The sequence below is a fragment of the Sander vitreus genome, chromosome 18 (assembly GCF_031162955.1).
Source record: "Sander vitreus isolate 19-12246 chromosome 18, sanVit1, whole genome shotgun sequence".
NCBI lineage: Eukaryota > Metazoa > Chordata > Actinopteri > Perciformes > Percidae > Sander > Sander vitreus.
In genome coordinates this window covers 9308390-9334742 of record NC_135872.1, presented here as the reverse complement: position 1 = coordinate 9334742, position 26353 = coordinate 9308390, and the positions used below count along the sequence as shown (strand labels likewise).

Here is a 26353-nt window from a genome sequence, read left to right as displayed (position 1 = left end):
ATAAATAAATGTATGTTTTCAACATTAAGTTTGATGGTTACTTATTTATTAACATGTACTGTTCTTGGTAAATTTGAACCTAAATGACCGGACAAGTCGGGAGCAACGAAGACTGGAATCGAGCGAACCTTTATTACTTGCAGACGTCGTTAGCAAACGAAGCCTGTGATTGGACAAGCTAAAAGGACGTTGCGTGGCTACGGCGGAAGTACAGTAGAATGGATCATTTAGCATTTGATTGTTGCTAATTTTGCAAAAAGTTTATTATTACATTGTGTTTGCACGTTTGCGAAACATGGCTTGTTTCTTCAGAAGTAGAATTGCAGCAAAGGTAACGAAGCTGAAAGTCACAAAGGACAAGTCTATATGCTAATGCTAACTTGCAGCATGCCTTGACCCTGGAGCAAGTAAAAACAAGAGGGAGGCAGGACTGTCTTCCTCATAACTGTTAGCCAATACTCTAATAGCTTATCTCATCCTGTTTATTGAAATATTCTACCTCTTTATGTGTTTTGATGTGTAGCTGGGTCGGACTCTGCAGCAGTCTGAGGATGCCTTCATACCAGCTCTGTCAGCAATTCCAGTTTTTAAGAAACAGTTAAGTGTGTTTACTCCTCTCTTTGAGTCAGATGCTCTATATGTGTCTGGCTGTTAAAGCTCCCTGAACTTGTACTCTTCAGGCAGACTGCTGACTTCAAACTGTCAATCAGCACATTACGGATCAGTGGGATTTTACCATCCAGTGGTGACATTCAGCTGCAGACAGAAGACCTGGCCACTCGGGTAAGATTCATCTTGAAGGAAGCGTGGGGTAAAATGCTACAACTTGTTTTGTCACCATGCTGTTGTAAGCTCACAAATAGATTGCATTTTCATAATACAAAGTATTGAGGATATACACACGAGTGGATGAAGACACAAAGAGCTGATGTTCTTTGGTGCCAAGGCAAAGGAACGACAAATTAAGTCTCATCTTTCATTACATACATTTGTCAAGAAAGCTAAAGATGTTAGAAGTCTCTGTATCCTTTTGGATGCACAACCTTGGTTTCCACAAACCTATAAACAGGGTTCAAAGATCAGCTTATAACCAATTATATCTAAAATATTAGAAAAATAAGAGGATACTCAACAAAAACAGACGTGTACATGCTTTTATAACTTATAAAATAGTCTTCTGTGGTGGCCTTCCTTCTGTTATTCTACAGATGATGGTGGATTACTTGCTTGCAGATCAGTCAGAAAGCTGCAGCCACACTTTTAACATGAGCTAAGAAAACCAAGAATATTTCTGGACATACTGTATGTCCTCAAATTATTGGCTTTAAGGTTCTCTTACATGTATGTTAGATGTTTCCAAGCTATGAGCCAGTCAGACCTCTCAGGTCATTTGGCCTTGCAACTGTACTGTATTTACTGTATGTATTGCTTAGCATTATTGCTTTATTGAGGGTCAAATCTAAATCTGGTGAAGCTGCCTTTTGTATGCTCCTAGTTGCTGGAATAGCCTTATGTGCCAATGTGGGCACCTTCCTTCCTTGTTAAGAATGGCTAATATTATTATATTTATTTACTTTTCCTACTTTATTTCTTTATTATAGTCTATAGTGAGTTTTCCCATTTGTATGAAATGTGTAATATAACATTACTTCCTTTTTTTTAAGACGCTCTCTAAATCTATTGTGCTTAATATAATCCTCAATTCAGTAAGACAGACTTTTAGGTTCCTTGAAATCTACATTGTATTTTTTTTAGTTGAAGCAGGACAGTGTGGTGGAGGACATATCTGCTGGATGTGGCGTGATCAACTTTAAAGTGAATCGCAAGCTTCTTGTCCAGGTTTGTCTGTTTTCTTTTCCACTTTGGTGAACAATCTTGACTGTTTCTACTGTGATTATTATCTGTTACCTACTACATCTGTTTTAGAAAATGTTGGAGCCATTTGGAAAAGAGGAGGATGTGAAATTTGGGTTAACTAGTGAACTTTTCAATACTCTCAAGAGAGGAACAACGCTAGTTGAATATAGGTATGTCTTAAAGTGTTTGTATAACGTCTTTAACACAACATGCAATGTCTTCCCCTTTATAGATTGTCATCAGACTGAATTAATGTGTTTTTATCTTGCAGCTCTCCAAATATTGCCAAAAAATTCCACGCTGGACACTTAAGATCGACAATTATTGGTGAGTTAATTTATTTAGGAACTGAAGCCAAAATAGTTATATTGATTAATATGCATGGGAGTTGACCATTGAACTAAATATTGGCCAGTATTAGCTCATTGCAGAAATATTAGTATTGGCGTATATGTCAGCTGATAAATGACAAGAAATTGAAGTACAGAAATGCCAAATATGTGTTTAATTTTGTAGTTTGTCCTCTAGAGAGTATTGAAGTTTATTTTTGAACTGTAAAATGTTCTGCCCAGTATCTTCATAATGGTTAAAAAAAGGAAATTTATTAAAATGTTCGTTTCGTCCAATATATCATTGTCAGATTTTTTTAAACCCTCAAATAAGTAAAAGTAATAAGTATTTGTCTCAGAAATCCTGTTTTTGTTGGGCTATACTGTAAACTAGGGCTGAACAATATTAGGTAAATATCTAATTGCAATTACTTTTGGTTGATATTGTAATTGCGTTATGAGTCATGATATTGGAGGAAATTATAATTTTTGCATCATTATTTTCATTTTCATTGAAAAGTATATTTAAACGATCGTGGTGTGATTTTAGCGAGGATCTGTACCCAACAATGATTTTTTTTTCTTGAGTCTGTTGTATATGATGTGTAGACCAGGACATCTCTGCAGCACCACAATACTTAAAGGTCCCATGACATGCTGCTTTTTGGATGCTTTTATATAGGCCTTAGTGGTCCCTAATACTGTATCTGTAGTCTCTTTCCCGAAATTCAGTCTTGGTGCAGAATTACAGCCACTTCTAGCCAGTCCCACAATGAGCTTTAGTATGTGCCATTTCTGTGTCTGTAGCTTTAATGCTATTGAGGAGGAGAGAGGAGGGGCAAGGTGGAGGGTGTGGCCTTGACCATCTACCACTTTGCTTGTTTGCAAGCCATAATGTCTCTCTCTTTCTCATGGGCGGGCCAAATTCTCTGGGTGGGCAAAGCAGAGAAAGGGGAGGTAACCTTGCCCCTTATGACCTCATAAGGGACAGATTCCATAGCCCATTTGAGCTTTCATTTTCTCAAAGGCAGAGCAGGATACCCAGGGCTTGGTTTACACCTATCACCATTTCTAGCCACTGGGGGACCATAGGCAGGCTGGGGGAACTCATATTAATGTTAAAAAACCTCATAAAGTGAAATTTTCATGCCATGGGACCTTTAATTCATTTTGGTATTTTTACACATATTTTGCCTTTAACAAATAGTTTGGTCTTCGATAAAATTGTGATTAATTGTGCAGCCCTACTGTAAACTTGCATTTTAAAGTCAGTCAACTGCACTAAAAAATATAATCCCCATCTCCAGGTAACTTCATTGCTAACTTAAAGCAGTCCCTTGGAAACAATGTCATTCGCATGAATTACCTCGGTGACTGGGGTATGCAGTTTGGTGAGTAAATATTGTGTCAGGTGTCCTCTGGTCTCATAAAAGTGTCTCTTGAGTGAATTTCTATTGACAAAACTAGTTTTCTTTCTCTAATTTCAGGTTTGTTGGGAGCGGGATTTGGTCAATTTGGATGTCAGGAGAAACTGAAACAGAATCCCTTACAGCATTTGTTTGAGGTTAGTTTGCATAGTTGGATAAAGACATATAGCCACACTAATCTTTATAATTCACTGGCTATCGCATTATGTTAATCGTCTGCTTAAACCATTGGCCGACATGCCACCAACAGATTCATTAGTGATTTTTGAGTTGAGTCTTTGTTACGTGGCTTATATGCTGTTAAGAAGTAGTGGTGGGGGCATAGTATCAGATACAGCACAGGTCCATAAATATTGGGACATCGACACAATTCTAATCTTTTTGGCTCTATACACCACCACAATGGAGTTGAAATGAAATGAACAAGATGTGCTTTAACGGCAGACTTTCAGCTTTAATTTGAGGGTATTTACATCCAAATCAGGTGAACGGTGTAGGAATTACAACAGTTTGTATATGTGCCTCCCACTTTTTAAGGGACCAAAAGTAATGGGACAGATTAACAATCATAAATCAAACTTTCACTTTTTAATACTTGGTTGCAAATCCTTTGCATTCAATTACAGCCTGAAGTCTGGAACGCATAGACATCACCAGACGCTGGGTTTCATCCCTGGTGATGCTCTGCCAGGCCTCTACTGCAACTGTCTTCAGTTCCTGCTTGTTCTTGGGGCATTTTCCCTTCAGTTTTGTCTTCAGCAAGTGAAATGCATGCTCAATCGGATTCAGGTCAGGTGCTTGACTTGGCCATTGCATAACATTCCACTTCTTTCCCTTAAAAAAACTCTTTGGTTGCTTTCGCAGTATGCTTCGGGTCATTGTCCATCTGCACTGTGAAGCGCCGTCCAATGAGTTCTGAAGCATTTGGCTGAATATGAGCAGATAATATTGCCCGAAACACTTCAGAATTCATCCTGCTGCTTTTGTCAGCAGTCACATCATCAATAAATACAAGAGAACCAGTTCCATTGGCAGCCATACATGCTCACGCCATGACACTACCACCACCATACTTCACTGATGAGGTGGTATGCTTTGGCTCATGAGCAGTTCCTTTCCTTCTCCATACTCTTCTCTTCCCATCACTCTGGTACAAGTTGATCTTTGTCTCATCTGTCCATAGGATGTTGTTCCAGAAATGTGAAGGCTTTTTTAGATGTTGTTTGGCAAACTCTAATCTGGCCTTCCTGTTTTTTGAGGCTCACCAATGGTTTACATCTTGTAGTGAACCCTTTGTATTCACTCTGGTGAAGTCTTCTCTTGATTGTTGACTTTGACACACATACACCTACCTCCTGGAGAGTGTTCTTGATCTGGCCAACTGTTGTGAAGGGTGTTTTCTTCACCAGGGAAAGTATTCTTCGGTCATCCACCACAGTTGTTTTCCATGGTCTTCCGGGTCTTTTGGTGTTGCTGAGCTCACCGGTGCGTTCTTTCTTTTTAAGAATGTTCCAAACAGTTGATTTGGCCACACCTAATGTTTTTGCTATCTCTCTGATGGGTTTGTTTAGATTTTTCAGCCTAATGATGGCTTGCTTCACTGATAGTGACAGCTCTTTGGATCTCATATTGAGAGTTGACAGCAACAGATTCCAAATGCAAATAGCACACTTGAACTCTGGACCTTTTATCTGCTCCTTGTAAATGGGATAATGAGGGAATAACACACACCTGGCCATGGAACAGCTGAGCAGCCAATTGTCCCATTACTTTTGGTCCCTTAGAAAGTGGGAGGCACATATACAAACTGTTGTAATTCCTACACCGTTCACCTGATTTGGATGTAAATACCCTCAAATTAAAGCTGAAAGTCTGCAGTTAAAGCACATCTTGTTCGTTTCATTTCAACTCCATTGTGGTGGTGTATAGAGGCAAAAAGATTAGAATTGTGTTGATGTCCCAATATTTATGGACCTGGTTATTATGGAATCAAGTTTTTTTTTTTTTTTTATATAATAAAGTGAATGATCACAAAATCAATGTTTACTGATGATATATACATTTCTTCATATTTTAAGCATTTAGGAAGCATGTCACATCTAATGAGATATGGACTATTGGATAGTATTGTTTTTGTTTTGTTATTTAACATAACAAAATAAGGAATGTAAAATGTTTCTGTTTATTACAGTGTTTCTGTTTCTTAAAATTAAAACAAACAATGGCTATTTGTGGCCACCGGTATTTTGCCTACCTGTTGTTCTTTGCTAAGCCAGTAGGCTACACTGTTGGTTCCATTTAATGCTCTGGTAAACAGGATTTGGTAATCCTGAAATTTGGTATTTGGATCACAGTGATCCAATCCAATGTTCCTTTAAAAAAACTGTCATAAAAGTAAGATGGATCACGTGATCCTGGATAGCAAAACATGGGATTTCCAAATCCGGATCAATTTGATCCAGATTAAATTCTTTGAAAAACTGGGCGATTCCCACCCCTATTAGGAAGTGTGTTCTTCAACATTACTGTGCTGTTTTTTTTTTTTTGGCAATAATTGTTTGTTTTTTTCTTGCAGGTTTATGTTCAAGTGAACAAGGAAGCAGAGCACAATGAGGATATGAAGCAGGCTGCCAGAGACTTCTTTAGACAGCTGGAGCAGCATGAGAGCGAGGCTGTGTCGTTATGGCAACAGTTCAGAGAGATCACAGTGGACGAGTATCAACACATTTACAAGGTTCAACCAGCCGGACTGAATAACATGCATGACCAACTGACACCAATGGTCGAAAAAACCTAAACTCTGAAATATAAACTAAAGAAAATTTGACATTTAATCTGTTTTAATGTCAAATTACATTTAATGATATTCATTTCAAATCTTTTCAGCGGTTAGGAGTCCACTTTGATATTTACTCCGGAGAGTCTTTTCACCAAGATCAAGCCCAGGAAGTGGTGCAGCAGCTGCAGAGCCAAGGCCTGTTGAAAACCTCTGAGTATGTGACCATATGTGATGGCATTTAATCAGTAGCTGACATGACACACTCTAATTCAGGGTTTTTCCTGGCTCAGAATGGGCCTTTGGGGGTTGATCAGTTTTGCGTCAGTGAAGGCAATGAGTCTGTTACCCTATTTGAAAGAAGTCTGTGCATTTACCTGTTATTTCTGACAATTTGATAAACAAAAATGTATATTATGCTTGAGTAAATGAAACCCCAGTTAACAAAACTGGTTAAAAAAATACGGGGGGGGCACCAAAAATTCCTCTATGTAGGAAAAACCATGTACGTAAACGTGTTAGGAGGCCAGTGGGTCAGCTTCCTGCTCCCAGTTGGTTTATTTACTGGGTGGCCACTAAAGTCTGCCTGATCACATAATTGGACTAAATGGACTGTTTAGTTGGTTGTCATTGATTTATTATTTGTATGGTGTTGAAAGTATTTGCAGACCATCTATGTATTTATTTATTTTGATCTGATGCTCTTATCCTGGCCACTTCTAAAGAATATGAGGAAATAATCAAAGAACTTGCTAACGGAAGTTTTTTTGTCAGCAAGTGTCTTTTTGTCAAAATGTTTGCCTCTCTACGTTATCACTACTTAAATTACTACTTCAATATCAGTAGCATCTCTTCAAGACAAGATGGGGACAGGGCTCATTTTTATTATGTAGTGGCTGTGATTTCTTTCTTTTTTTGGTATAATTTTTCATGTGTAAAAAGAATTGATTGAATGCTCCTTCCCTGCAGTTGACATTGATGTATTATTAAACTAATGGCAGCCAACCCTGAGCTTACATGCACTTGTTGTATTTACAGGAAAGGAACAGGTGTAGTGGATCTCTCCCCTGCTGAAGACATGAGCAGCGTCTGCACGGTGCTCCGCAGTGACGGCACGACTCTCTACATCACCAGGTCAGTCGTAGAAAAGGTCAATTAAAATATGCAACAAAAAAAAACAAAGCTTAGTTATTAGATGAATAATGCGTAAGAAATCAATTTTGAAAGCAGAAGTCGCAATAATGGCTTATTACTGCATTTCAGAGATCTTGCTGCAGCGATTGACCGAAAAGCAAAGTACCATTTTGATGAGATGATTTATGTGGTAAGGAAAGTGGTGCACTCGAGCTCACTACAGTTTTCTTTTTTTAAATTGTTACATTGCTGTCTTTCTTCACACATAGACACATTTATCTACAACATGAGCTACAGTAGTGAAATATATGGAAATAACACATTGCATTGCAGTCATACGTAAGTGAGAATACATAATATAGGATGGAGCTTTAATTATCTTCAACATTATAGTTTTTTACACTCGCATATAGAGCTGAACCTATTGGCAACTATTTTGATAATTCATTCATTTTTCAATCAACAATCACAAACATTACCAAGTTTCAGGCTCTAAAGTATGAGATTTTGCTGCTTTTCTTTGTCTTTTTTTTTTTTTTTTACTTTGGCCTTAGTAAACTGAATATGTTTTGGTTTTGGACTGTTGGTTGGAAAAAACAACACATATAAAGATGTCTCCTTCGGCTTTAGAAAATAGTGATATTTTTTCTTAACATCTTTATCTTATAAATGAAACAACTAATCAAATAACTGGCAAATGGATAGATAGATAGATAGATAAATAATTGTTAGTTGCAGCTCTACTCATTTATTTAAATGATGTTTTGATTACCAAATGGGATATCCATTATGCTCTGATAAAGGCTTCATGCTGAAAAAAATAAGTTGGCCGCGCCATTCTTTTTAATTACCACTGAAGTGCTGCCTTTTTTCCAAATGTTGCCATTTTTGATCCTCTTTAGGTATAGCAAAAACAAATGTGCAAAACTTGCCAAGCAAAAAAAATGCTAAATGGATATTTGTTTACCCACAGTCCGAAAATCATTGATTTGAATTTCTATGATGATGTGAGTCCTCTAAGTCTGGTTTACCCCTTTGATTCTGTTTATAAACTTGGCACAAAAAGTAAGGAAATTTGTGTTTGGTAGATTATTTCTCTGTGGTAACAATGCGTTTTTGGAAATAAATCTTATACCATTGGAAAGCCTGTTTCAAATGGTGCCCCATTTGTAAGGAACATGCATTTGTGGGATGAGCAGCAGCGCTGAGTATGTAGGTTGTGCCCATGAAAAATTTGCCAAATCTTCTCTGCCAATGCCAAACAGCTTATTCTGCCATTGACTCGTTTGGTGGATTGGATGATTGAAGTTTGAAGAAACAAGACATATTGGCAATTGAACAATTTATTCATTTCACAAACAGGAGCCTCAGTAGCGTGGATGAGCAGCAGTGCTGAGTATATGGGTTGCGCCCATGAAACATTTGCCAAATCTTCTCTGCCATTGCCCTTCACCGTCAGGCCCGTTTGCGCTGGTGTCCGCAACACGTGCACTGGAACCTGAACATGTGGAGGAACGTTATGTTCAGTGATGAGTCCAGATTCTGCCTAAGGCAGTTGGATCGTAGGGTCAAAGTGTGGAGAACATGCGGAGAATGCTATGCTGATTGCTGCACCGATAGAGTAACACCTTTTGGTGGAGGCAGTGTAATGGTGTGGGGCGGCATCTCCTTCACTAGAAAAATGAGGCTTGTCATCACTTGTCATCAATCTCAATGGAGATAGATATAGAGATGAGATTCTGCAACCAGTGGCAATCCCATATCTCCACAGTCTGGGACCGAACTCTATTCTCCAAGATGACAACGCTCGCACGGGGTTTATCAGAGACTACCTCCAGAATGTGGGAGTGGAGAGGATGGAATGGCCTGCCAGCAGTCCTGACCTCAACCCCATTGAAAACTTGTGGGATCAGCTTGGGCGTGCTGTTCGTGCCAGAGTGACCAACACAACCACGTTGGCTGACTTGCGACAAATGCTGGTTGAAGAATGGGATGCCATCACACAGCAGTGTGTGACCAGGCTGGTGACCAGCATGAGGAGGAGGTGCCAGGCTGTTGTGGCTGTGTATGGTTCTTCCACACGCTACTGAGGCTCCTGTTTGTGAAATGAATGCATTGTTAAATTGCCAATATGTCTCGTTTCTTCAAACTTCAATCATCCAATCTACCAAATGAGTCAATGGCAGAATAAGCTGTTTGGCATTGGCAGAGAAGATTTGCCCACATACTCAGCGCTGCTGCTCATCGCACAAATGCATGTTCCTTACAAATGGGGCACCATTTGAAAGGGAACTAAACAGGCTTTCCAACAGTATAAGAATTATTGCCAAAAAGCATTGTTACCACAAACACAAATTTCCTTATTTTGTGCTAAATTTATGTGAATGCAGAGTCAGTTAATCCGAGTTTAGATTATGTTTGTGCCACTGCTGCTACTCTTGAATTTCGATCTTGTTTCCTGTCACTCTCTCCCCACTCCTTTTTATTGCTTTATATATATATTTTTTTTCTGCATCTGTGTTTGTTCTTCTTTTTAAGACGGATAAAAGTCAGGAAAATCACTTCCACCAGTTGTTCCACATCCTACTCGCTATGGGACATTCTTGGGCTGACAGGTAGAACGCAAAACACCTGAACACAAAAACACATGAAAGTACGAAAAAAGTGTCCCACAGATGACGTTTCGGCCCTCAGGCCTTCTTCAATATCAATAATCACAGTCAGACACGTGCACTAATATGTTTAAGGTCCTATGACATGCTGCTTTTTGGCTACTTTTATATAGGCCTTAGTGGTCCCCTAATACTGTATCTGAAGTCTCTTTCCTGAAATTCAGTCTTGGTGCTGAATTACAGCCACTAGAGCCAGTCCCACAATGAGCTTTCCTTAGGATGTGCCATTTCTGTGTCTGTAGCTATTGAGGAGGAGAGAGGAGGGGCAAGGTGGAGGGTGGGAGTGTGGCGTTGATCAACTGACACTTTGCTTGTTTGCAAGCCATGATGTCTCTCTCTTTCTCATGGGTGGGCCAAATTCTCTGGGTGGGCAAAGCAGAGAAAGGGGAGGTAACCTTGTTCCTTATGACCTCATAAGGAGGAGATTCCAGATCGGCCCACCTGAGCTTTCATTTTCTCAAAGGCAGAGCAGGATACCCAGGGCTCGGTTTACACCTATCACCATCTCTAGCCACTGGGGGACCATAGGCAGGCTGGGGGAACTCATATTAATGTTAAAAAACCTCAAGTGAAATTTTCATGCCATGGGACCTTTAAATAGGCCACACTTGTCAAACATCTGATGGTGATTAGATAGGCTAATCATGTTCCTCCATTAGGGTGGAACATGGTGACTCCAGTACAGTTTTTCCTGCTTCCAGTGTTACATTCAATGTTACATGATTGCTGGATATACCAAACTAACTTTTCTTCACTTTCCTGGAGCACGAGCGGATAGCTGAAAGGAACATGACTGTTGTGTGGAATAAGGTCGGGGGGGGGGCTTTTCAGTGTCTATTATTTCGCTAAGAGTAAACTCAATAAAAAGCCATTTGCAAACACTAAATATCAAACAAAAGCCAGACACACAGTTGCTGTGAGCTGTACATTCACCACTTCTAAACAGAGGCAGAACATAACCTAATCTCGGAGATTATCCCTTCACAGCGCTGTGCAATGTGAGAAAATCTCAGAGCTGAACCGGGCAGACACAGCAGTTTTCATCAGACTCACCCTGGGTCGGGTTAATTAAGTCTACTGCTAATTTACAACACTAATAACATTACCGTCGCCAAAATACACCTGCGAATCAAATCCCCTACTTCACCGTTAACCGTCAAGCCACTAAACCTGTATGGAAATTCTGCAAGCAGCAGTACCATAGGCCAAGCAATTGGCCCGTTTCAAACAGGCACATTTTCAACGGGCACTGTACTAGTATGATAAATTTGGTATATATCAAAACACCCACCAATCTATAAAGTTCTTAAAATTAGCTCCACCAACTTACACATTAAATTGCTGCTTATACGTTAATGCATCAGTAAAAATAATGTCACAGTGAAAAGGGCCATTCTGCAGAATGTCACGGCACACTATTCTATACTATTCTGTTCTGCATGGCTGTCGGGTAGGTGGGGCTTACCTAGTCACAGGGCCACTGCTAGTTATGAAGAAGCGATTGAGAGCAGCGGCGAGTTTAAAGGAATACAGACATGTTTTCTGAGTGCTGCAACGGAGGACCTGCTAGATTCCTGTTTCCTCCCAATAAGTTGTGTTAAAATTATTGTCCGCGTCTTTAAATGAACTTACCTTTAGCCTGGCAGCGGAACACTAATCTGTGGAGATTCATATATGCATGGGCAGCCAAGCCCTGGAAGCTTGGATAGCATCACATTTTCCCAGGGTTGTGGTCATGCCGTAACAATGACTATCTTTCCTTTTGATACTTGAAGTACATTTTTGCTGATAGTAGTTCTGTAAGTTTAATACAACACTTGTACTTGTAACAGAGTATTTTCAGTGTGTGGAACTGCTTTTACTTAATATATAAATGTGTATTCCACCACTGGTTGCAGGTGTAAGCATGTACCTTTCGGCCTGGTGCGGGGTATGAAGACCCGGAGCGGTGAGGTGGTGTTTCTGGAGGACGTGCTGGACGAAGCTCGGGCCAGGATGCTCCACAACATGAGCCAATCAAAAAGTAAAGCCTGTCACACATTAAGCAGCGATTTGGTACCACAGAACATGCATGACTCTGTGCCAAAAGTATATTCGCATGTGGTCTATATTTTTTATATATATATATATATATATATATATATATATATATATATATACACACACACACACACACACACACACACACACACACACAGTGGGGCAAAAAAGTATTTAGTCAGCCACCAATTGTGCAAGTTCTCCCACTTAAAAAGATGAGAGAGGCCTGTAATTTTCATCATAGATACACTTCAACTATGAGAGACAAAATGAGAAAAACAAATCCAGAAAATCACATTTTTTTCAACACAGGATTTTTAATGAATTTATTTGCAAATTCCTCAGGAAAATAAGTATTTGGTCACCTACAAACAAGCAAGATTTGTGGCTCTCACAGACCTGTAATTTCTTCTTTAAGAGGCTCCTCTGTCCTCCACTCGTTACCTGTATTAATGGCACCTGTTTGAACTTGTTATCAGTATAAAAGAGACCTGTCCACAACCTCAAACAGTCACACTCCAAACTCCACTACGGCCAAGACCAAAGAGCTGTCAAAGGACACCAGAAACAAAATTGTAGACCTGCACCAGGCTGGGAAGACTGAATCTGCAATAGGTAAGCAGCTTGGTGTGAAGAAATCAACTGTGGGAGAAATTATAAGGAAATGGAAGACATACAAGACCACTAATAATCTCCCTCGATCTGGGGCTGCACGCAAGATCTCACCCTGTGGGGTCAAAATGATCACAAGAACGGTGAGCAAAAATCCCAGAACCACACGGGGGGACCTAGTGAATGACCTGCAGAGAGCTGGGACCAAAGTAACAAAGCCTACCATCAGTAACACACTACGCCGCCAGGGACTCAAATCCTGCAGTGCCAGACGTGTCCCCCTGCTTAAGCCAGTACATGTCCAAGCCCGTCTGGAGTTTGCTAGAGAGCATTTGGATGATCCAGAAGAGGATTGGGAGAATGTCATATTGTCAGATGAAACCAAAATGGAACTTTTTGGTAAAAACTCAACTCGTCGTGTTTGGAGGGGAAAGAATGCTGAGTTGCATCCAAAGAACACCATACCTACTGTGAAGCTTGGGGGTGGAAACATCATGCTTTGGGGCTGTTTTTCTGCAAAGGGACCAGGACGACTGATCCGTGTAAAGGAAAGAATGAATGGGGCCATGTATCGTGAGATTTTGAGTGAAAACCTCCTTCCATCAGCAAGGGCATTGAAGATGAAACATGGCTGGGTCTTTCAGCATGACAATGATCCCAAACACACCGCCCGGGCAACAAAGGAGTGGCTTCGTAAGAAGCGTTTCAAGGTCCTGGAGTGGCCTAGCCAGTCTCCAGATCTCAACCCCATAGAATATCTTTGGAGGGAGTTGAAAGTCTGTGTTGCCCAGCGACAGCCCCAAAACATCACTGCTCTAGAGTAGATCTGCATGGAGGAATGGGCCAAAATACCAGCAACAGTGTGTGAAAACCTTGTGAAGACTTACAGAAAACGTTTGACCTCTGTCATTGCCAACAAAGGGTATATAACAAAGTATTGAGATGAACTTTTGTTATTGTCCAAATACTTATTTTCCACCATAATTTGCAAATAAAATCCTACAATGTGATTTTCTGATTTTCTCATTTTGTCTCTCATAGTTGAAGTGTACCTATGATGAAAAATTACAGGCCTCTCTCATCTTTTTAAGTGGGAGAACTTGCACAATTGGTGGCTGACTAAATACTTTTATTTATTTATATATATATATATATATAGGTGGTGCATGAGTCATTTTAACATCAATAAAAACCACAATTTTAACTTTGACACATTTGTATAATTATCTCACAGGATAAAGCAATTACTCTGAGCACTGGCAGACTATACTATTCTCCACGGCATTTTTACAGTGTCTCAGTCGCAGTGTTTGCTTTACAGCATCAAGTTGGATTATCTGATTGCCTGATGCAACAGGGCGTTGGCGCTGTTCTTCCATAACACCATTTGTTACAGTAGTACTAGGAAGTCTAGTGCATTGACTGGAAAAGGTACAAAACTGGTTATTATGCATGCCAACAAAAAAGCATGCTGTTAAGACAGTTTTCTCACACAGTGCAATAAACAAATGAAATGAAGGAGCTGCTCACAGCTGGAAGAATTTAAAACTTACATTTACATTTTGTAAAGAAATATTTAGCGGTCTCTTGGTGAAGTTTAATTGGCAGCGGTATACTAATAACTTACATAAATCTGTTTGTATACTACTGTATGTATACACTGTTGATTTCTTTTATGCTAACTGAAAAAACAGTAAGATAAGTGTATAGTACATACTGTATTCAATCTGTATGTAGTATGGAATTGGGGGCACGCGGTCTTAATTAACACAACCCCTCCAGCTCAACGTGGATTCTTCCAGTTGTCTCAACCACAGTATAATTTACGCTAATACATTTTTACATTATATCGGGATCATTTTGGTAATGTTGCATTAGAAATTTCTTCAGCCAGGATATTGATGGACAAGTCCAAACTACTGTGGTTGTCATAGCAATGGAAGCAAATGTGTGAAAGAAAAACAAGCTGTCCATCTCAATCTCTTTAAAATGGCAAATACTAAGAAAATGGTCGGACTTTCTCTTTCCACAGCAACAAAGGAAATGGACAACACAGAGGACACCGCAGAGAACGTTGGAATCAGTGCCCTAATAGTGCAGGTGAATTGTTACAGTTGTAAACCTTCCATTTACACTCTAGTATTCAGTCAAAAAATCAACTGTTTCTTTTCCTGATTTGTCTGCACATGACTATAAGAGACATTCTAGTTTTCCGTTGACTGTTGTTTCAGGACTTCAAAGGTCCCCTGCTGTCGGACTATACGTTTGACTGGGACAGGATGCTGCAGGCTCAGGGAGACACGGGAGTTTTCCTCCAGTACACACATGCTCGACTCCGCAGGTCTGTATTGCTGAAAATAACGAAACTCTATGTAGTCCCTCGTTGATTTTGGAGATTTAGTTATGTGAATCTTTGTAGTGTCATTCTATTATGGTAGGTTTGCAACAAATAATTGTTTTTGATTATTGATTAATCTATAGTCTTTAAAAGTCATAAAATAGTCATACAAATGTCCACCAAACTTTCTCAGAGCCCAGAGTGACCTCTTCAAATGTCTTGTTTTGTCCGACCCAGATGTTCAGTTCACAATGATTTAAAACAGAGAAAAGCAGATCCTCACATTTGGTGCTTTTACTTCATAAATTACTTTTGTATTGTTGTTGATTTAATTTTCCTTTGATCACCTAATCAATTAATTGACTATTTTTTATTTAAGGTAATGTTTTGTTGGAGGTAGCGTATATGTAAAATGTACTTTTGTATCAAAATACTGACCCCTTTTAGTTATTTTATTTTTATTTTATAAAATATTATCTATAATAGTTTATTTTTTATTAGTAATAATGCATTATCATTTAAGCAGAACTTTGTTGTAATTGGTTGGGGGCTAAATTTAAATACTTGAAGAAAACAGGAGGAATTATTACAGCTAGTAAAACATAACAATGTTCATATGTGCACCTGACTAAGACAGACCTGAAAATGTGTCCTTTAATATGCTGCTGGGTTGTTTAATACGTAACATTGCTTCATATTTTATAAACTGATCATGTTTTGCATGTAGAATAATTTGAATCTGCAAAGTAACTTAACTACAGCGGTCAGAATAACGTAGTGGGGTAAAAAGTACAATATTTGCCTCTCAAATGTGGTGTAGAATAAGTGTGAAGTGGCATAAAATAGAAGTAATCAAGTTCAAGTACTTAGTTAATAACCATCAGGTTAGCAAACGTTTTTATTTGAAACGCTGTACCAGCTGACTTCAGTTCCTAGGTCTCCTCTAATGTTGTTTGTGTTAGTCTGCAATATCTACATGCATGGTATTGGATTTGAATACTGTCTAAATATATACCAAGAAAAAACGAGAGCTGACTCATAGAGTTGCTCGTTTAAACTCTTATTGTGGTGTTCTTACTGCAGTTTAATAAGGAGAAATGAAGGTGCCAAGGCAGCTATATTTGATCCATCCCTTCTATTTGACCAGACGAGCATCACCATCCTGCAGCACCTCCTTCGGTAAGCAAACCACTTTTTGAAACCTGTCACGACTTCATTTGTTCTGGATATTGTCAAACGGACAATGAGGGAGATTGTCACAGTTGGCCGGTGTTGTATCAATATTTGCACTCTGTGCTCTTTGCAGCTATGATGAGGTGTTGTACCAGTCGGCCCAGGATCTGCAGCCCAAACACCTGGTCAACTTTTTATTGAAGCTGTGGTAAGAACAGGATGTTAGTCTTGAAGGGTTGGGAAACTTTTGCTGCAACATTTAACTGGCTCATTACAGACAGTGTTACCATAAAGGTGTTTATAGATATAGGTAGTTAAACTGTGTACTCTGATGTATTAACTCTCTTCCAGCCACCTGATTGCTTCAGCACATAGAGAGCTGCCAGTCAAAGGAAGCTCACAGGATGTTGCACAGGTAGGAAGATTGATTGTACAATCGGTAAATCCTTACCACACAAGACATTAAAAGCAATTACCATAAATAAACAAGACTGTCTCCAAACACATGGGTTGCTCCTATCAGCCTCTGCAGTGAATTAAACATGTTCTGTCGCAGGTTTGGATTGGGAAAATATAAATATTTATGATTCAAATTCTGATTATTATAAAACTCTAGTTCTGTATGGGTGGTCTGAGCAGTATTAAAGAGACATTTTAACTCAGTCAGCAACAAAGCAAATTGACTCAGCAATGTCAGTTACCCTGCAATATCGATCTAGAGTTAGAGCACAATATCAAGCTAACATTAACCACCATAAGCTACCGGTCACACCAAACCAAGTGACCCGTATTGCCAAAACCACGGAGTCAATTAAACTGATAAATGAAGAAAAACTGAAAAAATAACTTTTTTTTGCTTATGAATAGAACTTCTCATTTTAAGAAAAGGGTTATTTCTTCTTTCAAGCGTTACATAGTCTTGCTTTTAATATACAGTTATACACAGTACCACTGTGTACCAAGCATAACAAACTTATTTCTACAAGAAAATAATCTGATCAAATGATTCAAAACCAGCCAGTTGGAGAAAAGTCCATTTACAAGTTACATCAATTAGATACAGAACAGTGCTGACTTTAAGGAAGCCTTCTTTGGTTGAGTATATACAGTACACACATTGGCATGTAGAGAACACATTAACCCGACAACAGTCTAGCTTTTAATTGTGTAGTTGTGTGTGTTAATTACCTGCAGCTGAATACATTTGCTGGAAACATTTACAGGTGGTTACAGATTTTGTTTTCATAGTATAAGACATCGCTAATAATGTTATAACAAGTGCTAGTTTTGCACTTTGAAAATAATCACTCTTTCAGATTCTGATGTAAGTATAAAAGGAATACCTCTCAGCCCAACGTTCACATCATGGTACAGAAATATCTGCTTTTTAATGCATGGAGTGAAAAAAAAAAAAAAAAGCCTGAACACAGGTACTGAATCCTTTTTTTTTAAGGTTAGGCTAACATCAGTGATTGCCTGTAAATGAACTTTACAACAAATGAAAAATCTGTTAATTGCAATAATTAAACCTATATTAAAAAAAGGTTCTGATTTGCTAAATGTCAACAGGCAAGGTTACGACTGTTCAGTGGAGCCTGCTCAGTCCTGGCCAATGGGATGAGGATCCTGGGAATCACACCAGTTGATAAAATGTAAAACTAATTACTTTTAGTGGGGTTTTTTTTAAACTGCTGTGGGTACCATACTGCTTAAGTTGTACTGTAAATACATTTTCAAAATAAATTCATCAGAAGCATTTGCTTTTCCTACAATTGTCTCAGGTGTTTTCCACTCACAGATCATGATTAAAACAAGTTAACACTAGGTTTTCATATAGGCTTGGGCCGGTATAGGATTCTGACGGTATGATAACCTTCAGCAAAAATATCACATTTTCAAGGGATTACGATGACTGCTATAAATGTATTATTTTTTTAAATGTCCGGGTAAAAAAAAAAAAAAATACTTTTTTTCCATTGAACACAATGTATTTTATTTGGAAACACACTGCACACTGGCAGGGAGAGGGATTTCTAAATTGCACTTTCTATCCTGCAAAGTCTATCCTGACTTTAACAAACCGCAGAATACCTTGAAACCGGTAACCGGCCCATTCCTATTTTCATACTTTCATTGTGGTCGACAGCTAGAAACAAGGTTTCTATTTTGCATTTTCAGTGGCGTAAATGTCAGTATCTTGATGACAGGCTGTGAAACTGGTTCACTGAAACTGGGAATGTTATCCGTGTTAGACTTGTTCTTAACGGGACCAAGTTGAATCTTAACCTCTCTTAAACAGCTTCAACAAAAACTGAACATTATAACCTTTATGAAGGTAGAATATACTACAGGTTGTATTCGTTTTGGCTATGTGTACCCATATAAACTGGCAACTGAATGTTCATAACATTTTGGGGTAAAAGACAGACTGAAGCTGCATGTGTTACTCAGCTATGGTTGGATAATCACTGTGCGAGGGAAGAGTTGAACGGAATTGAAAAGTTCATTGGTAGTATTGCGTACATGCAGAGCATGTCACTTTTACCGTATTTCCACTCAGTTTTAATGGGAGCTTCAAAAAATAACTTTCAAAACAGAATGCAACCAGATGTGATACACAAGACACTGGCGAGATGATATTATAAACATAATCACACATGCAGTCATTTGCCATCACATTCAGAATCCACACTGATATGGATGTAAGACACTAACATTTCACAGTGTAATTACTGATTGAAAAAACAAACTGTAATACTGTTAATATTAATACATAATAAGGAGTTTGTAATATTTACACGCACCCGAGAACAGATAAATGGAGTCCTGTTACTGCTTTTTGCTCCAGCATGGCTGAAGCTGACAGACCTGGTCTACCAGCAAGAGAGACTCCTCTGCTGCAAATCGGTGACTTACACAGTGATCAGTCTCTGTTTGGATTCCGTGTCAGTGTCTTTCTGGCTCAAATTCGATGTGTCCTGCTTTGGAAGTCCGTACAGGTAGATGGAAACACACACCAGCAGGGCTCCAGAGGCAAATGAGAGCGCTGCACAAGCGGGAAAGTAAAGCAAAAATGAGACATTTGTGCACTGGTAGTGTTTTTTATTGATTTTACAAAGATTTTGTTTAAAACAATCTGCATTCCTGAATAGGCTTTGAAAGATTCTGGTATCTCTCAAGCTTAGTGGCAAGCATGAGCGCATTTGCATGACTCTGATACGCTCTGCTAAATGTTAAGCAGCTGGGTGGCTTCAATTTAGACAAAGGCTTTATTAAATGTATGCAAACATACAAGTCTTGAGCCACAATGTTAGGATAGAGGGTGTTGTATGCTGTACAGATTGTAAAAGCCCTTGAGGCAAATTTGTGAAATTGGGCTATACAAATAAAATTGACTGACAATCATAAGCCACAAATGCATACCATCGCCTGATGAGCCAGGACTGCAAAAACTTGAATAATAAATCAGTATACCAACAGCGAGTATGTTTACATGCACACCAATATTCCACTATTATACCAAATATGACAATATTCCAAATTTGATACAGGTCATGTAAACAGCATATTCCGGTTGGATATTCCGAATAAGGCCTTTTTCTGAATATAGCATTTTCCGATTAAAACGTGGGGTATTCCAGTATTATTCAGGTTTTAGAGCCATATGAATCTCAATCAGGGTTTTTATTGCAGTTTACGGCCTCTTGCCCATTTACGGCTTATGGTCAGCTCTGTGCGTTGCTATGGTTGCTGTACACAAACCAACTAGCCAGCAGTTTGCAAGGCTGCAGACCCGACAAGGAGAAACGCAGCTACTTCTAAACATTATCAAAGACTTGAATGTCAACAGGTTTTTGGATATGCGCACACATCGCTACGCCGACCTTTTCAAGAAGCTGGTTTAGGAATGAAAGAGGGATGCTGTGTTCGCACGGTCCAACAAGTCCACCACCGCTGGTAAACTGACTTTTTATTTTATTTTGCGCGGCTACATGTAAACAAGAATATTAGTTGAATATTCACTTTCATTAGCCATGTAAACAGCTTAGTCGGAATATCGGCTTTCGGAATAAGGGCAAAAACCGGAATATTATGTGCATGTAAACATATTGAATGTGGTTTTGAGAAACAAACTTACTTATCTGTAGTCCAAACAAGAGGACGGAAGCCACAGTTGAAAGAACGATGGCGGCTGCGGCAGAGAAACCCTTCATGATGTTGTCTGTGTACTTCACCACCACCGACGTGTACAGACCACCCACACTGGCCAAGACTGGAAGCACAAAGAGCAGTGTCAGCTAAAAATACTGTGAAGAAAAGTGAATTCAAATCTCAAAATAACCTCAAAAAGGTTATGTCATACTTACATACTACAAAGCACACCCAGGGTGTATAACCGAAGAAGAAGCCTTTTTCCACGATCTTCTCGCCATCATTCATGAAAACACCAATCAGGGTGACCACAATGCCGGACAGATACATCTGGATGTTTCTCACCCACAGAGACGTGTCTGAGCTCTTCAACACCTTCTCAAAGTACACACCTCAATTTAAAAAGTAGACACAAAACTATTAGGGCAAGTAAATACTAAAATATTTTGCGATGGGTATCTCAAATGTTAAAAACGTGATTACAAATGCACGGACTAATTATGTCAATTGTTGGAGATTGAGGCGCACAGTTGTGACAATTGTCACAGGTCTCCACGGCACATTTTGTTTACTGTGCCTTTTCTCCGTCACTATGGCGCTTCTCTCTCCACTCTCTCTCTTTCGGTCTTGGGAAGCCGACAGCGAAGCCTAACTTTACTTTTAATGTTATCAAAAAAAAAGAGCAATGTTCTCCCCTTGTCTTACTACTAGATACTAGAGTATACACATGATTAGGGTTGGGCACCGTTTGGATTTTAACTATTCTGATTCCAATTCAGATTCTTCCTTTCGATTCCGGTTCTTAGCGATTCTCGATTCCGAGGGGTGGAGTTGAAACGGGTCACATGCTTTTTTTCACAAATAAGAGGAAAGTTTTATTTTGAGTCAATGGTGGGTTGCAGTTTTACAGGGCTTTTTCAACGTAAAATAAAGCCAGACTAGAGCGCCGCTTACTGCGCTCCAAGGCTGCAACACAAGCAGCGCCTGGCTGCTACGGAAACCAAAACTTGCGCATGTTAAATTGGCAACCCATGATCAGATTGAAACCAAATCCTCCAAACGATTCCAATAAAGAAACGATTCCGATGGAATCATAATTTTTGAAACGATTCCAAGTAGGAATCGGTTCTCGATGCCCAATCCTACACATGATCACATCTGCTGAGTGTTTATTTATTATTTATTTATTATTTGTGCTTTAGAATGCAACTGCTGTGAAACAATCAGAAAATAAAAAAAAGTTGTATTTCTCTCATTCAAAGCTTGTTCCGCTCTTTCTTTCTCTCCGAGCTCGCAACGTAACCCCACCTACCAATTCCAGCACGTGAGCGAATTGGTATGCATCACTCCAAGGTTGTGAGGCAGGTCATATCTAAATTGTCATGACCAGGGATCAACCCATGTTGACTGGCTTGGTTGGAATTGACAAAAGGGTTGAAAATTGGTCAAATAACCCTGGTCTAACCCTGGTCATTAGTGTGAAATAAATATTAGATACTTTATTATTTGTATTGTGTGTGTAGTATCTAAATCAATATTGGACAAGAAGTTGAAAATCAGTAACAGTCATTTCCACAGAATCTTTTGCAGACTTTACCTGCAAATCCAGAACAAATAACAGCAATAGCGATGGCAACGAACCCAACAAAAGGACTTTGCTCAATCTGGGGGGGAAAAGAAATGACATGAGCCACCAGACGGGAAGTACCACCTGCAGTTTAAGGCGATACAAGTAATAATAAACCAAGTCACAGGAGAGATTATAAATTATTGAGTCACCAGGATGGTCATAACATTTACATTTTAACTTATGCCACCCCCACCTGAACTTTAGTGGCCTCTGCAGGCTTCCATTGAACGAGTGTTACTCCCCCACAGAGCATGAAGACAGAGAACCACTGCAGCCGGCTGAGAGAGCGGTTCAGCATGAGGACTGTACACAAGGCTGTGCACGGGATCTTCAGCTGATAGGTCACCTACACAGGAAAACACAAGTTAGGTCTAAAATCTATTGATTTTTTTAAAAACCTATTTTTACAGTGAAGGTGGACTGAGCATTCCTTTTCAGTAACACACTGATACACCTTAACACATACTGTAGATATTATAGAGACTGCTAAAATTAACCACTCTTTACACACATTTCACCATAAATAAATAAGAAATAGTAAAAGAGCTACTAAACAGTTGTTTATTAGAAAAGATATTTGTTAGTTTTAGCTCTCATATTTATTTTTACCACTGACGCAACTGTAAAGTAAGTGGTTTCAGCAAGCACACAAACGGTTCACCAACGATCCACGCCCAGCAACTGTATTAAGTGTACATATTGTGCACTCACTTGAACATATTAAAAATAGGATTCAGTTCATACCTGATAAACTGCTGCATCGAGGTTGCTCAAGGCAAGAAAGGCCATATTATTCTGAACTGCATACACTACGGAGGGCACGCTCAGCTTCAGCAGTTCTTTTGGGCTAAAGAAGACATGTTGCACTAAAGTGTTCTTCAGTCTGGTGAGGCTTCCCGTTTCTCTGGCAGAGGAGGCATAAAAAACAGACTGATTAGGAAGAAGTGTAAATACTTAAGACTATTTACTTAAATAGACAAAAACATTGTCAAAGTTAATGAATTGTTGTTTTTGAACGTGTATAGGCACAGAGGACACATATTTTCATGCGTATTATTACTACAATTATTTTACTGTTTTTTAGTGTCTTACTTCAAGCTTCAGTCACCTGTAACGCACTTTGGAGTGTGCTTAGCTTTATATGTGGTTGATTGAATGAATGTGCATGAAAGGTGCTATACAAATAAGGTTTGCTTGAAGAGATTACAGAAGGAAACCATGTCCTATTCTGAAGTCAGCAGACAGGTAATACAAAGCCTTTAAGGTCTGAGGTTTAGGAGAACAAATGATGTTCTTATATGATCTTGGTCCCTATTGTTACCAATAATACTTGCTCTCATTGAGAACAAATATCAAAATACACATGGACTGCTGTGTTTCACATTATCCTTCTACGTGGTTTACGTCCCTCTACCTCTAGGCTGTGAGATCTTATTTATCATTCTTGTATCCACTTAATGTTACTTGGTCCCTTACAAATTGTGAAAAACTTTTTTCCATATTCAGAGTATTTTTTTCAAGTATATTCTGCGGTGAAAGGTGTAACAGTGACCAACACTTACTTTGTCAGCATCCCCAGACTCAGTATTAATTTAATGACCTCAGTGATGCACACGGCAGTTGTGGAGAAGTACAGATCTCCTGATGAAATGGTCCTTGTGTACCGCAGTGACACTGTGTATGTAGCTGCCACCAGTGTCATCACTGTCAGACAGTACAGTTTGAAGGCCACGCTCACATTTTCTGAGGAGAGACAGGGTGAAAATGCTCTGAGTCACAATGGTAACTACAGGCAAAAGCATTTCTCAGTTTTGAGGTTTTGGGCTATGTTGCTTTCATAACATGTCTTCTTTCAAACTGAAAAAAAACTACCAAAATACCACATTTAGGTGTTTATTTTACCACACTTTGTCCATTTGCGCCTGTAGATTTCTCCTTAAATTCACCAAAAGTTAGCATATATTAGATAAAGCTTAATTTGCATATTTAAACAACTTTAGAAAACTTGTAATACAAAAAATAATTGCCTTAATGTACGTAGAGCAACTGGTCGCGACCAGTGTCTTTAGCGTCCCTGCCAGAGACCATGGTCCCGGGACAGTCCCCGGAATTGGCTACAAACTGTCTATGGCTACAACCTCTGCTGGGGAAATGTCATAGTGAGGTTTGTTCAAGTTTTTTTTAAACCTTTTCATATGTTGCTAGGTTTTATTCTCATTATTATATCTCTTATTTTGAGCCAGCAAATCTCCACTTGAGTAGCACGTACTTTCCAGTTTTATTCCTATCTCTATTCTGAAGGATTTTACAGAGGGGTTTGTTCATATATCATGTATAGCCTGATTTATGTAGCTAACATTTTATAAAGGTACTTAAAAACGTTAAAAACGACGGCTAGAATACATTAGCCTATCATGCTAAACGGGGTAAACTCACCGACGGCCATCGTTGCTTGGATTTGTGTCAATCCAAGAGGTAAGGAAGTCGATTATCCTGCTCACTTTACATGCCTTCAAAAATAACGTTAACCAAAGTATCCAGTACGGGTTGAGGAACAGTTATCTACACATCAAACAAGTCGGGTTGCCTGCCTGCCTGACAGCATACTGGAAATTCTTTGATGCTGGCTTTATTTCCCGGAATGCAGCGCGAGACGACTTTACGGAGAGGTGTGTTTGTTTTTCATGCCCCGATATTCCGTTAGTCTTAAAAAAGAAATCCAAGATAATAATCATTTATTTATTTATTAACTTTATTTAAGTAACATAACTACATCAATAGTCTAAAAAAAGAAACTCCCCGCTGATGTTTCTATTGGGTCAAGGCCATAAAACTTAATGATAACGGCCACACTCATCATCTTAAACTTGTAGTAGAGTCCTTACCGAAGACTAGAGTCCACAACGCCATGCTTTTAGTTGTAACCAGTTGTTTCTATTTAATTACTATGGAGGGTATATTTATTTATAATTCAAATCGAAAGTCCAAAGAGAAAACGAAGCAAGCTCAAATTAAAAATAGTATTATTTTACTACGCTACTAGGAAAAATCATGCCATAATTAAATGTGAAATGTAAAAGCTTAAATGGAAATACTTCAATTAAAATCTCAAATAGAAAAAAAGAAATAATTTTATTTTAGCCTTTCCCCTTTATAATTTTCAATTTTCAATTTGACATTTTATTTTTTGAATTTTATGTTTTACATTTGACATTGACATTTTAAGATTCACCTTTTACATTACAATTTAACATTAAGGTTTTCATTTAGAAGTGACAAGTGTCAATTTAAATGAGGAGGCGTGGCCCAACGGCTGGTGGGAGGGTCTGAAACCACTTCCAGCTGACAGCGGCTGCTGTGAGTATTACTGGCCGACCAGTAAGCAAGCGATCCCGGCCACCACAAGCTGGCTGTCACCTAAGACTGGAGCTTCCAAGTCCGACAACATATCGGAGCAAATGTGCAATTGGCCATACAATTTTGTAAAACTGCCCATATTTAGACTGTACACAGTTAATTTCTCGCATAAAACTGTCTCAGAAATGAATTTAGTGGTGAAATAGAAGACGAAAAAAACAATCAATTCTAGAATCTCGCTGCTCGGCTGCGGCTCATAGAGATTCGGCATGTCCCTTTTTTTTTCGTCTAGCCATTACACATCCAGATAGCGATGTGGCCCGGGCGGGGAAGGGAGGGAGGAAGCTGGTTCAGCCTGCTGGAGAAGCCGCTACAGCGCCTGTCTCCTTACCTTGCCTGGGGCCGGGGCACATCGCTACACATTGTAGCGGCGATGATGCCGAATCTCTAGATGAGCCGCAGCTGAGCCTCGGCATGATTGAACCGCGCTTATAGTTAGATTAAGTTGTGGGGAAATGAGTGGTGAAATAGCAGTCGAAAATTGTAAAAGGTTTCCTGTTGTTGCCTGCTGCTACTACGGCAAACTCCCGATCTAGATTCTAGAATTGATTGCTTTTTTCGTCTTCTATTTCACCACTAAATTCATTTCTGAGACTGTTTTATGCGAGAAATTAACTGTGTACAGTTTGAATATGGGCAGTTTTACAAAAATGTATGGCCAATTGCACATTTGCTCCGATATGTTGTCGGACTTGGAAGCTCCAGTCTTAGGTGACAGCCAGCTTGTGGTGGCCGGGATCGCTTGCTTACTGGTCGGCCAGTAATACTCACAGCAGCCGCTGTCAGCTGGAAGTGG

General features: G+C 39.2%; 2 protein-coding genes across 2 annotated transcripts; one reads left to right on the top strand and one right to left on the bottom strand.

The window, feature by feature from the left end:
* The first annotated feature begins 176 nt into the window (after nt 1-176).
* On the top strand, nt 177-18130 carry rars2 (arginyl-tRNA synthetase 2, mitochondrial). Its single transcript, XM_078274245.1, has 20 exons — nt 177-331; nt 524-597; nt 681-783; nt 1756-1839; nt 1927-2027; nt 2129-2184; nt 3494-3577; nt 3674-3750; nt 6189-6347; nt 6500-6606; nt 7428-7523; nt 7653-7713; nt 10062-10138; nt 12094-12218; nt 14880-14947; nt 15079-15188; nt 16269-16364; nt 16492-16566; nt 16710-16773; nt 17928-18130. The coding sequence occupies exons 1-20, from the start codon at nt 296-298 to the stop codon at nt 18012-18014; spliced, it is 1740 nt and encodes a 579-aa protein (XP_078130371.1). The 5' UTR covers nt 177-295; the 3' UTR covers nt 18015-18130.
* On the bottom strand, nt 17380-24786 carry slc35a1 (solute carrier family 35 member A1). The gene is made up of 8 exons (XM_078274246.1): nt 24577-24786; nt 23703-23883; nt 22885-23044; nt 22334-22486; nt 22108-22174; nt 20726-20902; nt 20497-20631; nt 17380-19404 (listed from the first exon to the last, which is right to left on the bottom strand). Exons 1-8 carry the CDS (start codon nt 24584-24586, stop codon nt 19271-19273), a joined length of 1017 nt encoding a protein of 338 aa, XP_078130372.1. The 5' UTR covers nt 24587-24786; the 3' UTR covers nt 17380-19270.
* Nucleotides 24787-26353: the final 1567 nt, after the last annotated feature.

Excerpts from the sequence above, each read along its gene's own strand:
- slc35a1 (XM_078274246.1), bottom strand. Across the intron at positions 23,045-23,702 it reads AGTCTGGGGATGCTGACAAA|AGAAACGGGAAGCCTCACCA; the intron begins GTAAGTGTTGGT and ends CTCCTCTGCCAG. Across the intron at positions 22,487-22,884 it reads TCGATGCAGCAGTTTATCAG|GTGACCTATCAGCTGAAGAT; the intron begins GTATGAACTGAA and ends TTTCCTGTGTAG.
- rars2 (XM_078274245.1), top strand. The coding sequence starts at position 296 with ATGGCTTGTTTCTTCAGAAGTAGAATTGCAGCAAAG. Across the intron at positions 784-1,755 it reads CAGAAGACCTGGCCACTCGG|TTGAAGCAGGACAGTGTGGT; the intron begins GTAAGATTCATC and ends TATTTTTTTTAG. Across the intron at positions 6,348-6,499 it reads AGTATCAACACATTTACAAG|CGGTTAGGAGTCCACTTTGA; the intron begins GTTCAACCAGCC and ends AAATCTTTTCAG.